The following is a 16,652-nucleotide window of genomic DNA, read 5'->3' as shown; positions in this document are numbered from 1 at the left end:
ACATCTGTTTAAGTGTGGTACGTGCAAACTGATGTTTAAAATTGAATTTTCTCCTACTAAACTCACTTTCTAAATGAAAACGATTTTGTAGTTTTTCTGGCAGTGTATTATTTCTTGCTCTAAACATAATTAACATTGTTTGAAACTTAACCATGTCTTCAAGTTTAATTATTCTAGATTTAATAAATAATGTGTCCATGCCTGTGGCTCTCAGGCTCCCCAGTCTACACACAGCCTAGTAACACAGACGCCATGTCTCAGATTCCTGCTGTTACATGTCTTTAACGGCAACCTATTCATTAATTCATTACTACTTGAAGAAAGTAATTAGTTACCCACTACTCGATACATTACTTTTGCGTTACATCCTAAAATGTGATGTGTTCTCGATCAGTGGGCCGGGAGGTGGAGGTCGCTCAGTGGGCTGGGAGGTGGAGGTTCAGTGGGCTGGGAGGTGGAGGTTCAGTGGGCTGGGAGGTGGAGGTTCAGTGGGTTAGGAGGTGGAGGTTCAGTGGGCTGGGAGGTGGAGGTTCAGTGGGCTGGGAGGTGGAGGTTCAGTGGGTTAGGAGGTGGAGGTTCAGTGGGCTGGGAGGTGGAGGTTCAGTAGGCTGGGAGGTGGAGGTTCAGTGGGTTAGGAGTAGGGGTGGGAATCACCAGTTTCATCATGATACGATACGATATCGATTCTTTGGACAACGATACGATTTTTGCCGATATCACAAAGTCTCTCGCGATACAATACGATTAGATTCGATTCAGGTGCCTGCAATCGATATGAGATGATATCATATGCCCATTTAACACAATCAGTAACATTTAGATCAACTAAAAAAAGGTAACGAAAATATCATTTGACATTTGTATTTTTGAGCTCTTCCAGACATTTAAAGGAAAATCAATCTATTGTTTTTAATACAAATAGACCTCCTGTTCACTGTAAAGTGCCACGTTTTGATATATTGAGCTTTAAACTTTAAGCTCCATTTTTTGGAACTCAAAACTCAACCTAAAACCCCTCCCTACCTCCCTCTCCCAAACCGTTCCTACAACAATTTGTTGATGTTGCATGATCATGTATAGGCCTACATTTATTATGTATTATATTGTTTATGTTTAAATAACATTTAAACATCAAACTCCTCTGACCTCATCTGGTCTTTCCAAAGACACGCGCACACACACACACAGAAAGGGAGAATGCTGTAACGTCTACACACACGGAGCTACTGCTGTTGTTCTTGGGCGGATATGAGACTCGCCACAGGATTTTCAAAATAAGAGTATCGATATGAATCGATCTTATTACATTGCATCGATCCGATTCGATCGTTGATAATTACATCGATGTATCGATCTGGATCGATGTATCGTCCCACCCCTAGTTAGGAGGTGGAGGTTCAGTGGGTTAGGAGGTGGAGGTTCAGTGGGCTGGGAGGTGGAGGTTCAGTGGGCTGGGAGGTGGAGGTTCAGTGGGCTGGGAGGTGGAGGTTCAGTGGGCTGGGAGGTGGAGGTTCAGTGGGCTGGGAGGTGGAGGTTCAGTGGGCTGGGAGGTGGAGGTTCAGTGGGCTGGGAGGTGGAGGTTCAGTGGGTTAGGAGGTGGAGGTTCAGTGGGCTGGGAGGTGGAGGTTCAGTGGGCTGGGAGGTGGAGGTTCAGTGGGCTGGGAGGTGGAGGTTCAGTGGGTTAGGAGGTGGAGGTTCAGTGGGTTAGGAGGTGGAGGTTCAGTGGGCTGGGAGGTGGAGGTTCAGTGGGTTAGGAGGTGGAGGTTCAGTGGGTTAGGAGGTGGAGGTTCAGTGGGTTAGGAGGTGGAGGTTCAGTGGGTTAGGAGGTGGAGGTCACTCAGTGGGGTGGGAGGTGGAGGTCACTCAGTGGGGTGGGAGGTGGAGGTTCAGTGGGCTGGGAGGTGGAGGTTCAGTGGGTTAGGAGGTGGAGGTTCAGTGGGTTAGGAGGTGGAGGTTCAGTAGGCTGGGAGGTGGAGGTTCAGTAGGCTGGGAGGTGGAGGTTCAGTGGGCTGGGATGTGGAGGTTCAGTGGGCTGGGAGGTGGAGGTTCAGTGGGGTGGGAGGTGGAGGTTCAGTGGGTTAGGAGGTGGAGGTTCAGTGGGTTAGGAGGTGGAGGTCACTCAGTGGGGTGGGAGGTGGAGGTTCAGTGGGCTGGGAGGTGGAGGTTCAGTGGGTTAGGAGGTGGAGGTTCAGTGGGTTAGGAGGTGGAGGTTCAGTAGGCTGGGAGGTGGAGGTTCAGTGGGTTAGGAGGTGGAGGTTCAGTGGGTTAGGAGGTGGAGGTCACTCAGTGGGGTGGGAGGTGGAGGTTCAGTGGGCTGGGAGGTGGAGGTTCAGTGGGTTAGGAGGTGGAGGTTCAGTGGGTTAGGAGGTGGAGGTTCAGTGGGTTAGGAGGTGGAGGTTCAGTGGGTTAGGAGGTGGAGGTTCAGTAGGCTGGGAGGTGGAGGTTCAGTAGCTGGGAGGTGGAGGTTCAGTGGGTTAGGAGGTGGAGGTCGCTCAGTGGGGTGGGAGGTGGAGGTCGTTCAGTGGGGTGGGAGGTGGAGGTCGCTCAGTGGGGTGGGAGGTGGAGGTCGCTCAGTGGGGTGGGAGGTGGAGGTCGCTCAGTGGGGTGGGAGGTGGAGGTCGCTCAGTGGGGTGGGAGGTGGAGGTCGCTCAGTAGGGTGGGAGGTGGAGGTCGTTCAGTGGGGTGGAAGGTGGAGGTCAAGAGGCTTTGCCTGTTCATCTTTGGGGACGAGAGATTCAAACAAGCAATGGTCCCATGGGAATAATCACTGTATTTATATTTGAATCCACAACAATAGAGAGTGAACGATAATGTGTGTGTAAGTAACAACCTATTTGTTAGATCAGAGATTGTAATGTGATTACAGTACAGCCTGTGACAGCTAGTTATGCGGTTACAGTACATCCTGTGACAGCTAGTTATGTGGTTACAGTACATCCTGTGACAGCTAGTTATGTGGTTACAGTACAGCCTGTGACAGCTAGTTATGTGGTTACAGTACATCCTGTGACAGCTAGTTATGTGGTTACAGTACAGCCTGTGACAGCTAGTTATGTGGTTACAGTACAGCCTGTGACAGCTAGTTATGTGGTTACAGTACAGCCTGTGATAGGTAGTTATGTGGTTACAGTACATCCTGTGACAGCTAGTTATGTGGTTACAGTACAGCCTGTGACAGCTAGTTATGTGGTTACAGTACATCCTGTGACAGCTAGTTATGTGGTTACAGTACAGCCTGTGACAGCTAGTTATGTGGTTACAGTACAGCCTGTGATAGGTAGTTATGCGGTTACAGTACATCCTGTGACAGCTAGTTATGTGGTTACAGTACAGCCTGTGACAGCTAGTTATGTGGTTACAGTACAGCCTGTGACAGCTAGTTATGTGGTTACAGTACAGCCTGTGACAGCTAGTTATGTGGTTACAGTACAGCCTGTGATAGGTAGTTATGTGGTTACAGTACAGCCTGTGACAGCTAGTTATGTGGTTACAGTACAGCCTGTGATAGGTAGTTATGCGGTTACAGTACATCCTGTGACAGCTAGTTATGTGGTTACAGTACAGCCTGTGACAGCTAGTTATGTGGTTACAGTACATCCTGTGACAGCTAGTTATGTGGTTACAGTACAGCCTGTGACAGCTAGTTATGTGGTTACAGTACAGCCTGTGATAGGTAGTTATGCGGTTACAGTACATCCTGTGACAGCTAGTTATGTGGTTACAGTACAGCCTGTGACAGCTAGTTATGTGGTTACAGTACAGCCTGTGACAGCTAGTTATGTGGTTACAGTACAGCCTGTGATAGGTAGTTATGCGGTTACAGTACAGCCTGTGATAGGTAGTTATGTGGTTACAGTACAGCCTGTGATAGGTAGTTATGCGGTTACAGTACAGCCTGTGATAGGTAGTTATGTGGTTACAGTACAGCCTGTGACAGCTAGTTATGTGGTTACAGTACAGCATGTGATAGGTAGTTATGTGGTTACAGTACAGCCTGTGACAGCTAGTGTGGTTACAGTACAGCCTGTGATAGGTAGTTATGCGGTTACAGTACAGCCTGTGATAGGTAGTTATGTGGTTACAGTACAGCCTGTGATAGGTAGTTATGTGGTTACAGTACAGCCTGTGACAGCTAGTTATGTGGTTACAGTACAGCCTGTGACAGCTAGTTATGTGGTTACAGTACAGCCTGTGACAGCTAGTGTGGTTACAGTACATCCTGTGACAGCTAGTTATGTGGTTACAGTACAGCCTGTGACAGCTAGTTATGTGGTTACAGTACAGCCTGTGATAGGTAGTTATGCGGTTACAGTACAGTCTGTGATAGGTAGTTATGTGGTTACAGTACAGCCTGTGATAGGTAGTTATGTGGTTACAGTACAGCCTGTGACAGCTAGTTATGTGGTTACAGTACAGCCTGTGACAGCTAGTGTGGTTACAGTACAGCCTGTGACAGCTAGTTATGTGGTTACAGTACAGCCTGTGACAGCTAGTGTGGTTACAGTACAGCCTGTGACAGCTAGTTATGTGGTTACAGTACAGCCTCTGACAGCTAGTTATGCGGTTACAGTACAGCCTGTGACAGCTAGTGTGGTTACAGTACAGCCTGTGACAGCTAGTTATGCGGTTACAGTACATCCTGTGACAGCTAGTTATGTGGTTACAGTACAGCCTGTGACAGCTAGTTATGTGGTTACAGTACAGCCTGTGATAGGTAGTTATGTGGTTACAGTACAGCCTGTGACAGCTAGTTATGTGGTTACAGTACAGCCTGTGACAGCTAGTTATGTGGTTACAGTACAGCCTGTGATAGGTAGTTATGTGGTTACAGTACAGCCTGTGACAGCTAGTTATGCGGTTACAGTACAGCCTGTGACAGCTAGTTATGTGCAGGGAGCGAAATTAACTTTTTGACTCACCGGCCAGTGGCGGGTAGATGGGAAGAATCTACCCGCCAAGCATATTTCTTACCTGCCAAATTTTTTTGATTAAAAAAAAATATATATATATTTTATATAATTTTTTTTTTAAATAAAATATATATTATATAATCATACTTGTAGTTGTATTATCTGCGAGACATCGCCACCACGCAATAAGTCAAAATGCTCGCTATCTGCAAACAGCTCCACTGTCTGTGTATACTTGAGTACATTTACATTTACATTTACATTTAGTCATTTAGCTGACGCTTTTATCCAAAGCGACTTACAAGTTCTGTACGACAAGCCATCAGGAAGAGCACAACTCTATCAGCTGAGTAACAATGTTCATCAAAGTGTTGAGTGCTACAGTGTAGGTTAGTTTATTAGGACAAGTGCATGACAGTATGGTTAGTTAGGGTTAGATTTTTTTTTTTTTTTTTTTTTTTTTTTTTTAATTCAGATAATGGTTGAAGAAGTGAGTCTTTAGTCGACGGCGAAAGATTGGACGTGTTTCGGCTGTCCTAACTGGGGTGGGTAGTTCATTCCACCATTGTGGGGCAAGGACTGAGAATAGGCGACTTCTCTTTGATGACCCTCCCGGAGCTTGGATAGGAGTAGGTCTGAGGCGGCCAGAAGATGCAGAGCGTAGGGGTCTTGAGGGTGTGTAGTTAGAGACCATTGACCGGAGGTAGGCGGGAGCAGTTCCCTTTGCCGCACGGTATGCTAGGTCAAGGGCCTTGAAGCGGATTCGTGCAGCAATGGGGAGCCAGTGCAGGTCCCTAAGAAGTGGGGTGACATGGGCCGACTTCGGTAGGTTTGAGATCAGGCGGGCCGCTGCGTTCTGAATGAGTTGAAGAGGCTTAGTGGCAGTAGCCGGGAGGCCAGCGAGCAGTGCGTTGCAGTAGTCGAGGCGGGAGATGACTGTTGATTGGACGAGGAGTTGGGTGGCTTCTTTTGTCAGGAAGGGGCGTATCCTTCTGACGTTGCTCAGGAGGAATCGGCAGGTTCTGGTTGTCGCTGCGATGTGAGCAGAGAAGTTCAACTGGTCGTCGAGGACAACACCAAGGTTCTTGGCGGTCGGGGACAGCCTCCAGCTCCAGCAAGGATTCTCCGGCGATGCAGCTAGACCCTATACTAATACTCTACATTCAGCATGCAAGGATTCTCCGGTGCTGCAGCTGGACCCTATTGGTATAATATTGCGGTTCTTTGGTCTAATCACATTCATCAAGCCCTCAGCTAGAATACGCGTTGAATCAATGTTATAAGACATTGATATCAGGAGCTATCTGTAGCTACTGCTAGCCCGCTAGATAACGTTAAGACAATTTAATTTACTGGGACATATAGATCTAACGTGAGCTAGCTAACAGCTAGCTAACGAGGGAACGGAGGTATTATGCACTCGAGTCGACTATTGCTGGAGCATGTTGATATCAGCAGCTATCAGTAGCTAGCCAGCTAGATACCGTTAGACAATGCCTCGCCATGTATTAAACTAAAAGTGAATAGTTGACTGGGTCATTGTTTAAACAGTAACGGTAGCTCATGGAGGTCCGATCTAGACTAGAGCAGACTGCTACCATTCTGAGAGCTTAACGTTAGCACTAGAGCTGCGGGCGAGCTGCTACCATTCTGAGAGCTTAACGTTAGCACTAGATGCTGCGGGCGAGCTGCTACCATTCTGAGAGCTTAACGTTAGCACTAGATGCTGCGGGCGAGCTGCTACCATTCTGAGAGCTTAACGTTAGCACTACTGTAGATGCTGCGGGCGAGCTGCTACCATTCTGAGAGCTTAACGTTAGCACTAGATGCTGCGGGCGAGCTGCTACCATTCTGAGAGCTTAACGTTAGCAGTGGCACTAGAGCTGCGGGCCGCTCTGTGTTGATACGAGCAGAAGCCAATAGTATCCCGCTGCAGGGCTGGCCCGGCTGGGCGGATATGACTCGTTGCCACGTTTTTTTTCAAAATAAGAATATCATACGAACCGAATGCTGCTAACTGCCGGAGCCATCGATATTATGACTCTAGCTGCGCTTGGGCCGGAAATGAGACCCGCACAGATTTTCAAAATAAGAGTATCGTTATGAACTACACGTCTACACGCCACACGGCGGGCAGGGCTCTCAGTGGCAAGCGCCAAAGGTAAAAACTGAGCGCCCCTGGTGGGCGGCGGGCTTTAATTTCGCCCCCTGGTTATGTGGTTACAGTACAGCCTGTGACAGCTAGTTATGTGGTTACAGTACAGCCTGTGACAGCTAGTTATGTGGTTACAGTACAGCCTGTGACAGCTAGTTATGTGGTTACAGTACAGCCTGTGACAGCTAGTTATGTGGTTACAGAACAGCCTGTGACAGCTAGTTATGTGGTTACAGTACAGCCTGTGACAGCTAGTTATGTGGTTACAGTACAGCCTGTGATAGGTAGTTATGTGGTTACAGTACAGCCTGTGACAGCTAGTTATGTGGTTACAGTACAGCCTGTGACAGAGACCTCCATCTGAAAATACTGTTGTTGTTTAGCATAAACTGTAGGTGCAGAGAAAACTGAAATCTATTATCAGAATCCATGATCAGATTTGACATGTTCCTACTTCTAGTAAATGAAATAATAGTGAAATTTAACATTTCTATATTTTACTGGTGGCCCCCTGGAATCCCCCGAGGGTCCTTGGATAACCCAGTTTCCAACCCACACTCCAATCCAACCCACACTCCAATCCAACCCACACTCCAATCCAACCCACACTCTAATCCCAACCCACACTCCAATCCAACCCACACTCAGATACAGATTCAGAGTTTTATCACACTCCAATCCAACCCACATTCCAGTCCCAACCATCTTTATGTACTCTCCCTGGGTGAACCCAAAGAGTCTTGCTCAAACTCTCCGACATCTCTCCTTCCAGGTTGTCTTTCATAGCTCCCTGAGCAGAATATCAATCTGCCGCCTTCTCCTCTGATGAAGTGTTGGAACCGAACAGTGTCAGCGTGGCAATGTTCCCGCTGCTTAATACTAGCTGCGCATCTCATCTCTTCCTTTCACCTCGTTCGTCATCGTGGGGGAAATGACTCACAAGGAGATGGAGGCAGCGGAAGAAAGGAATGCTCCGTCCGATAATGATGGCTTTTTATTCATCTCTTCTTCATATTCATCTGGGGATTTATTTTTCATAATGGGATATAATGCCACAAATGGGGTGTCTGATCAAAGCAGTATCCGACATGAAGTTTCATCCTGCCTTGATGTATTTGTTGTCGAGTGCTGTGAGGCATAAACACAGAGCTGGAGAGGCAGTGAAAGCCGGCTCTTGTTTGGACATCGGCACGTCTGACCTTTTTTTTAGTAGAGCACACCTAATAGCATCAGGTTAGCCATGGAGATCTGTAGGCCTCATCTGGCTGAGGTCTAATGCTTTCTCTGTGCGCCTGGCGGGGTGGGTGTGTTTGCATAGTGGGGGGGGGGGGTTGGGTAATACATGACAAAGTATGTTTAAACTAATATAAACCCTGCTGGCCGTCCAGGCTCAGAGAGATCTGGAGGGGCATGAAAACATTGACTCAGATGTGAGCTCCTATTGAGGGGTGTGCAGCACCATGCTTGGAGGAAAATACTACATCTTTCTTTTGTTTGGACGGCTCTCTACATTTTGCACTCTCTCTCTCTCTCATTCTCTCCCTCTTTCTCTTTCTCTCTCTCTCCTCCCCCCCATGTCCTTAAAGGAACACACCAACTTTTTGGGAAATTAGCTTATTTGCCATCTACCCTGGAGTTAGACAAGCAGATACATACCCTTTTCTTCTCTGTGCATTCATTTGGCTTAGGGAACAGCTGCACTGTTAGCCTAGCTTAGCATCATTCACTGGAAGTAGGTGTGCCAGTGTAGCCTAGTGCCCAACAGTCACGAAATACACTCCAAATCCAAAACATTCCTGTAAACATGTTGTGTCCTGTGTATTTACCACATGAAAAAAAAAGAAAAAATTAAGAATTAGACAATTAGAATATTTTTTGCCCAACCACTGCTGCCTGGGCGCAGTGATTTCATCACCTCAAAAGCCCTGTTGTTTGGGCGGCTGGGTAGCGCAGTGGAGAATGCACTCGCCTACCACCGCAGAGACTCTGGGATCGAATCCAGCTGTCAGCGGTACCTCCGGGCTTGGTCAGTCGTCCCTACTAACACAATTGGCAGTGTTAGCGGGTGGGAAGCCGGCGGGGTATGTGTCCTGGTCGTTGTAAACTGCGGTTCCTACTGGTTGGTCAGGGCAACTGTTCAGCAGGGAGGGGATCGGGGGGAAATAGCGTGAAACTCTGCATGCGTTACATTCCCCCAGTGAGAGTCCTCGCGCCTGTCAGGTGAAAAGAAGCGGCTGGCTGACTCCACATGTATCGGAGGAGGCAAATGGTAGTTCTACACCCTCCCTAGGCCGACAGTGGGGCAATGCACGCAACGACCAGGAAGGGAATTGGCATAACGACTAAATTGGGATGGGAGCAAAAATACAGAAAAAGTAAAAAAAAAAAAAAGAAAAAAGGCCCTGTTGTTTTTTGAAAAATAATTTCTGAAACAAAAATGTCCAATTTTCTTTTAAATGTCCCCATGTGATAAATACACAGGTCACAACATGTTTACAGGGAAGTTTTGGAGTTGTATTTGGAGTGTATTTCGTGACTGTTGGGAACTAGGCTACACTGGCACACCTACTTCCAGTGAATGACGCTAAGCTAGGCTAACGGTGTGGCTGTTCCCTAAGCCAAATGCATGCACAGAGAAGAAAAGGGTATGTATCTGCTTGTCTAACTTCAGGGGAGATGGCAAATAAGCAAATTTCCCAAAAAGTTGGTGTGTTCCTTTAAGCAAGAATATTGTTTGATATAAATGTTTGTCTCTATGCTAGCTGACATACTGTAAACAGTCATCTCTCTCATCTCATCTATCTCCCTCTCTGTCTCTTTCTTCTGCTTTTTCTTTCTCTTTTTCTCTCTTTTTCTTCTGTGCACTACAGTAGGCTCTTGAATGGCTGTTTGACTGACGAAAACCAAAGCCGCTATTATGCTGCCTAATCCTCCAAGTGTGTGTATGTGTGTGCATGTGTATGTTTGTGTAATGTCTTGAATTTAAGCTAAAACAGAGCTTACCTGGGATTAGTGTGTGGAAAGCCTTGTTACCTCTGAGGATTCTCATTCATTCATTCATTCATTCATTCATTCGTTCGTTCATCCATTCATCCATCCATAGGTTTGTAATTTATTTATTCAGCCAGCCAACCAGCCAGCCAGTTATTCAACCAGTCAGTCGGTCATCAGTCAGTCAGTCAGTGAGGAAGTGAAAGCCCAGGATTTCCTCTCCTCTCTCTCTCTCTCTCCCCACTCTTCTCACATAATCAGCAGATCAGCTGCTTTACTGTACAGTACAGTACAGTATGTCGTGTTGTGGTTGTGTTTCTCACACTTTGTCACTTTTCTAGTTGTCACATACTGTCCTTATAGGCTAATAGATTTAAATCCAATATCTTTAATCACATACTGTCCTTATATTAAAGGCTAATATATTTAAATCCAATATCTTCAATCCAATGACTGTAAACACATTGCAGTGTGGCGACGGGGTGCCATTGGAACGACTGAAACCATAGACTGTTCATTTAATCCCTAATCTCCTGCTCAGGGGGCAGTACTTCCTCAACCGTTTCCTCATCTCTCCTTGAGTTGGGCCTACTGAAGGTAAAGATACAGTAGTTATGGAAATAGCATCTGCAGTTAACTAGTGATCCCCTCTCCTTTTGGGTGGTGTCATCCGGTGGCGTTTGTCGGGGAGCGGCTGAGCTCGTGTGTGTGTGTGTGTGTGTGTGTGTGTGTGTGTGTGTGTGTGTGTGTGTGTGTGTGTGTGTGTGTGTGTGTGTGTGTGTGTGTGTGTGTGTGTGTGTGTGTGTGTGTGTGTGTGTGTGTGTGTGTGTGTGTGTGTGTGTGTGTGTGTGTGTGTGTGTGTGTGTGTGTGTGTGTGTGTGTGTGTGTGTGTGTGTGTGTGTGTGCGCGGCGGGGGGTCCTCTTAGAGCAGCGGGACGTCCTAAGTCAAGTCCAGGGTCACAGATGAAAAAACACAAGAAAAGAAAGAATGCGACACGCGGAGAACTATTGTTCAGGATCACTGAGTTAGTGGGCAGGGAGCGTCTATGCCTTCTACAACGCTGTTCAGTTTCCGGGTTCCTCTGATTGGCCACTAAGCCCACGTGACCCTACGCTAGCACGCCCCCCAGTTATCGTTTACGCCCGCGCATGCACATGAGCCGCGACTTTACACTCTCACGCTGTGAAGCGCCAGCGGGGCGATGCAGTGGTTTCTCCCCGGCTTCCGTGTGCCGCGCTGCCGCCGGCTTGACTCGGTCCAGCTCCAGCAGCAGCGGCCGTCTTCCGTTGTAGAAGCCCTTTCAATGACAGAGCTCTCATATTTGCGAATGCATAAACTATATCTTAAATTATGTGTCTAATATGGCCGTCGCTTATCAATGCATTCGCAAATATGAGAGCTCTGTCATTGAAGCGGGTGGTGGCAGCGTAACAGCGGTTTTTATTGGTTTGTCATGACAAACCAATTACAGTACATAATCCAACATATGTGTAAAGAAACAACATATTCCAGTTAACGGTATATTTTTTTAATGATTCATTACGGTATAAATTAGGTTAACTGGAGCTGCGTATTGCTGGCTCTCATATTTGCGAATACAACAGCATTCACCCTGATGTAAACAAAACAAATCATTGATAAGCGACGGCCATATTAGACACATAGCCCACGTGCCTCTGGGCCAAGCATCAGTCATCTGTGTTGTCCACCGGCATCATGGCCTCAACCCCTGCGGTCGGGACGCTCACCGGGACATGTGACGGGAGACGTGGAAGAGAAAGGGGAACATGTCAAGTCTGATGTGTAATGTCTCTCTTCCTGTCTGTCTGCCCCCTTATCTCTCTTATCTGTCTGTCTGTCTGCCCCCTTCTCTGTCTGTCTGTCTGCCCCCTTATCTCTCTTATCTCTCTGTCTGTCTGCCCCCTTGTCTGTCTGTCTGTCTGTCTGTCTGTCTGTCTGTCTGTCTGTCTGTCTGCCCCCTTCTCTGACTATCTGTCTGCCCCCTTCTCTGACTGTCTGTCTGCCCCCTTCTCTGACTATCTGTCTGCCCCCTTCTCTGACTATCTATCTGTCTGTCTGTCTGCCCCCTTCTCTGACTATCTGTCTGCCCTCTTTTCTGTCTGTCTGTCTGTCTGTCTGTCTGTCTGTCTGTCTGTCTGTCTGTCTGTCTGTCTGTCTGTCTGTCTGTCTGTCTGTCTGTCTGTCTGTCTGTCTGTCTGTCTGGCTGTCTGCCCCCTTCTCTGACTATCTGTCTGCCCCCTTCTCTGTCTGTCTGTCTGCAGGGCTGAGTGCAGCTAAGTTGTTGAGGGCCAGTGGGTTGAGTCCTGTGGTGTTAGAGGCTAGAGACCGGGTTGGTGGAAGGACCTTCACCGTACGGGTAAGACCCAAGCTCTCTCTCTCTCCCTCGCTCTCTCTCTCCCTCTCCTCCTCTCTCACTCTCTCTCTCTCCTCCTCTTTCACTCTCTCTCTCCCCCTCCCCCTTTATATATCTCTCTCTCCATCTCGCCCCCTTCTCTCTATTTCTCCCACCTCCCCCCCCCCTCTCTCGCTCTCTCTCCCTCTCTTTCTCCCTCTCACTCTCTCACTCTCTCACTCTCACTCGATTTTCTATTGCTACAGATCATGCATATTAAACAGAATATTTATATATTTTTTTTGTCATTTTTTTAAACAGAACAAGGAGACCAAGTGGGTTGATCTGGGAGGGGCCTATGTTGGGCCCACTCAGAACCGCATCCTCCGATTGGCCAAAGAGTACGGAGTCCAGACCTATAAGGTCAATGAACAGGAGAGCCTGGTGCATTACGTCAATGTGAGTGTGACTCGGGACATAATTTGACTTTTGGTCATCTATCTCGTATATAAAGATACATTTTTTTTGCAGATGTACTATGACTGCAATGCCGGTCCCCGACCTCCCTCTCTGAGCATAGCTACTCATATAGCAGCCCGGGACAGATCCATACATCTTCTCTGAAGGGTCCTTGGGCGTTAGCTCTGGTTACTATTTATAATTTCCAGCAGGTAACGGGGCTTCTTCCTGAACTGGCCAGCTCGGCCATGCAACTAATGCAGAGGAAACCGTGAGCTACGCTCAGAGTAGCTTTTGAGATACTGAGCTTTAAGGTTTTCACATCCTCATAGAGAAAAACTAGTAAACACATTTAATTAAGATTCTTCATTAAAAAAAATCTAACTTTGCCCACATATTCTTAGAGCTGCGTTACTGTATATGAATCACTCTTTTTTTGGCCAAAATGTCAGATAGAACCACCATGTCTCACTAGTCATCATGGCTGCTGGTAGGGGTGGACGGTATAAACGGTATACGGTATAAACGGTATGAATTTGCTCTACGGTATGGATTTTGACTATACCGTGTAACCGGTAGTGCAGCTCTAAAATAGCAATGACGTCATGTAACCACAGCGCGACTATTTCACTCGCATTTGCCCCTAAAAATAGATCGGGTCTAGTAGTCTAGTGGGTCTAGGAGGACGGCGGCATCTCCCTGAGCTAACGTTAGCTTAGCTACCGTTACAAAATGACCCAGTCAACTATTCACTTTTAGTTTAATACATGATGAGGCATTGTCTAACCGGACGGTATCTAGTCGGCCAGCTACCGATAGCTCCTGACATCAACAAACGCTCCACAAAGTCTAGTAGAGACGTGTGTGCTACCTGTTAGCTGTTAGCTCACGTTAACGCAAGTTAGTTCACCGTTCAAAACGAAATGTCCCATTGAACTAAATAATTCACTGAGGCGTTGTATTAACGTTATATATCCGGCTAGCAGTAGCTACAGATAGCTCCTGATATCAATGTCTTATAACACTGATTCGATGCGTATTCGAGCTGAGGGCTTGCTAACGTTATACCAATACAATAGGGTCCAGGTGCAGCGCCGGAGAATCCTGGCCGTAGCTCTGCTCGAGGCTACTCGAGTATAGGTCCAGGTGCAGCTCCGGAGAATCCTGGCCGTAGCTGGAGGCTACTAGAGTACACACAGACAGTGGAGCTTGTTGCGTGGTGGCGATGTCTCGCAGATAATACAAGTACAAGTCTAATTATATAATATATATATTTTATAAAAAAAAAAATTATATAAAATAAAAAAAAATGTTTTATCAAAAACGATGATACCGTGATATATACCGTTACCGTCTATGCTTCAAATTATACCGTGATATACATTTTAGACCATACCGTCCACCCCTAGCTGCTGGTCTCACTAGTCATCATGGCTGCTGGTCTCACTAGTCAGCATGGCTGCTGGTCTCACTAGTCATCATGGCTGTGCTGCCTGCTGGTCTCACTAGTCATCATGGCTGCTGGTCTCACTAGTCAGCATGGCTGCTGGTCTCACTAGTCATCATGGCTGTGCTGCCTGCTGGTCTCACTAGTCATCATGGCTGCTGGTCTCACTAGTCATCATGCCTGCTGGTCTCACTAGTCATCATGTCTGCTGGTCTCACTAGTCATCATGGCTGCTGGTCTCACTGGTCATCATGGCTGCTGGTCTCACTGGTCATCATGGCTGCTGGTCTCACTGGTCATCATGGCTGCTGGTCTCACTGGTCATCATGCCTGCTGGTCTCACTGGTCATCATGGCTGCTGGTCTCACTGGTCATCATGCCTGCTGGTCTCACTGGTCATCATGGCTGCTGGTCTCACTGGTCATCATGCCTGCTGGTCTCACTGGTCATCATGCCTGCTGGTCTCACTGGTCATCATGCCTGCTGGTCTCACTGGTCATCATGCCTGCTGGTCTCACTGGTCATCATGCCTGCTGGTCTCACTAGTCATCATGGCTGCTGGTCTCACTAGTCATCATGCCTGCTGGTCTCACTAGTCATCATGGCTGCTGGTCTCACTAGTCATCATGCCTGCTGGTCTCACTAGTCATCATGGCTGCTGGTCTCACTAGTCATCATGCCTGCTGGTCTCACTAGTCATCATCATGGCTGCTGGTCTCACTAGTCATCATGGCTGCTGGTCTCACTAGTCATCATGCCTGCTGGTCTCACTAGTCATCATCATGGCTGCTGGTCTCACTAGTCATCATGGCTGCTGGTCTCACTAGTCATCATCATGGCTGTGCTGCCTGCTGGTCTCACTAGTCAAACTAAACTTCCTTTAAACCATGAGTCTGAGTTCAATCAAGTGAGTTTCCACTAGTAAAGCTTCACAAGTAATCTTGAAGTACAAACTGTTATCACACGCATCTATAGCCCAGCCAGCTGGACCTTCCTTTACAATGATGTCCAGTAAGAAGGAATTGGATTTACAGTATCGTGCAATAAAACATCTGTTATGAGTCTGTTATAGGAACGGGGTAAAGATGTCTCCCGTGATCACCGGGGTTGTCTATAGCCCTGGTTCACCCAGTGTCTCCCAACCAGCCACCCAGCCCTCCACCCCACCCTCCTCTCCAGCATTAGCCCTTTCACTGCCGCACTACCAAAACGTAAAGGGTTAACCTTATATTGTGTGGCAGTGAAAGGGTTAGTGCCGTGTGATGCTGGCGACTGGAGATGCTAATCTGTGCCCGGGGGATGTCTTGTAATGCGGTTTCTCCTCCCCTGAGTGGCCAAGAGGAGAGGGAAAGAGGAGAGAGAGGGAGCCGGAGAGAAGGAGAGGCAGAGGCCATCTTTTTCTTCTCATTCTTCCCTCCATATCTTATTAGGGTGTGTCCTTAACACAGGCACGCTGCTTCCTCTTGATTGGATTTGCTGCCTTGTAACCCAGGCCAACCTGTTCCTATTGTAAATCACTGGGCTTCTTAGGGTGGCAGGTCACTTCCTGTGTGTGTGTGTGTGTGTGTGTGTGTGTGTGTGTGTGTGTGTGTGTGTGTGTGTGTGTGTGTGTGTGTGTGTGTGTGTGTGTGTGTGTGTGTGTGTGTGTGTGTGTGTGTGTGTGTGTGTGTGTGTGTGTGTGTGTGTGTGTGTGTGTGTGTGTGTGTGTGTGTGTGTGTGTGTGTGTGTGTGTGTGTGTGTGTGTGTGTGTGTGTGTGTGTGTGTGTGTGTGTGTGTGTGTGTGTGTGTGTGTGTGTGTGTGTGTGTGTGTGTGTGTGTGTGTGTGTGTGTGTGTGTGTGTGTGTGTGTGTGGCAGGGTAGGGGGCTTATCTTGGTTGTATCCTTGTATTTGACAGAGTTTGTATAGCACCAGTCATTGGCTGGGAACCATGGTACAGTATACTACAGACATGAACTTGTAGCGTGTCACACACTCTCTCTCTCTCTCACACACACACACACACACACACACACACACACACACTACCATCATGTTTTTTCACACCATCAAGATTCAACAGGACCATTCAGAACGCTCGCTACACAGTACACACACACACACATATACACACATACATACAGTATACCATCACCACTACCACCACCACCACCAGTAGCATGTACAGTACTGTAGTGGAATGAGATGTGACATATTTAGAGTGGAGCGTTTGTGTTGATGATGTCAGAGTGTATGGTTGACCTGAGCCCTGTGGCACATCAGCCAACCCTGCTTCCATAAGAGGGCTGGTGTGTGAATGCATGTGTCCTGTGTGTGTGTGCATGTGTCCTGTGTGTGT

General features: G+C 47.5%; 1 protein-coding gene across 1 annotated transcript in view; it reads left to right on the top strand.

Annotated features, from left to right (window-relative positions):
• mao (monoamine oxidase) overlaps positions 1–16,652 on the top strand; it is a gene marked incomplete at its 3' end in the record, with an annotated part of 102,156 nt that overhangs the window by 28,302 nt on the left and 57,202 nt on the right. Inside the window, exons 2-3 of the mRNA XM_084310678.1 lie at positions 12,340–12,434; positions 12,732–12,869. Of these exons, the coding sequence (XP_084166804.1) occupies positions 12,340–12,434; positions 12,732–12,869 (233 nt within the window). The remainder of the gene's footprint in view (positions 1–12,339; positions 12,435–12,731; positions 12,870–16,652) is intronic.

This window comes from Notolepis coatsorum (genome assembly GCF_963971535.1).
Source record: "Notolepis coatsorum genome assembly, chromosome: 3".
Classification (NCBI taxonomy): domain Eukaryota; kingdom Metazoa; phylum Chordata; class Actinopteri; order Aulopiformes; family Paralepididae; genus Notolepis; species Notolepis coatsorum.
The sequence above is the reverse complement of the archived record's forward strand: the minus strand, read 5'-3'. Positions and strand labels throughout refer to the sequence as shown.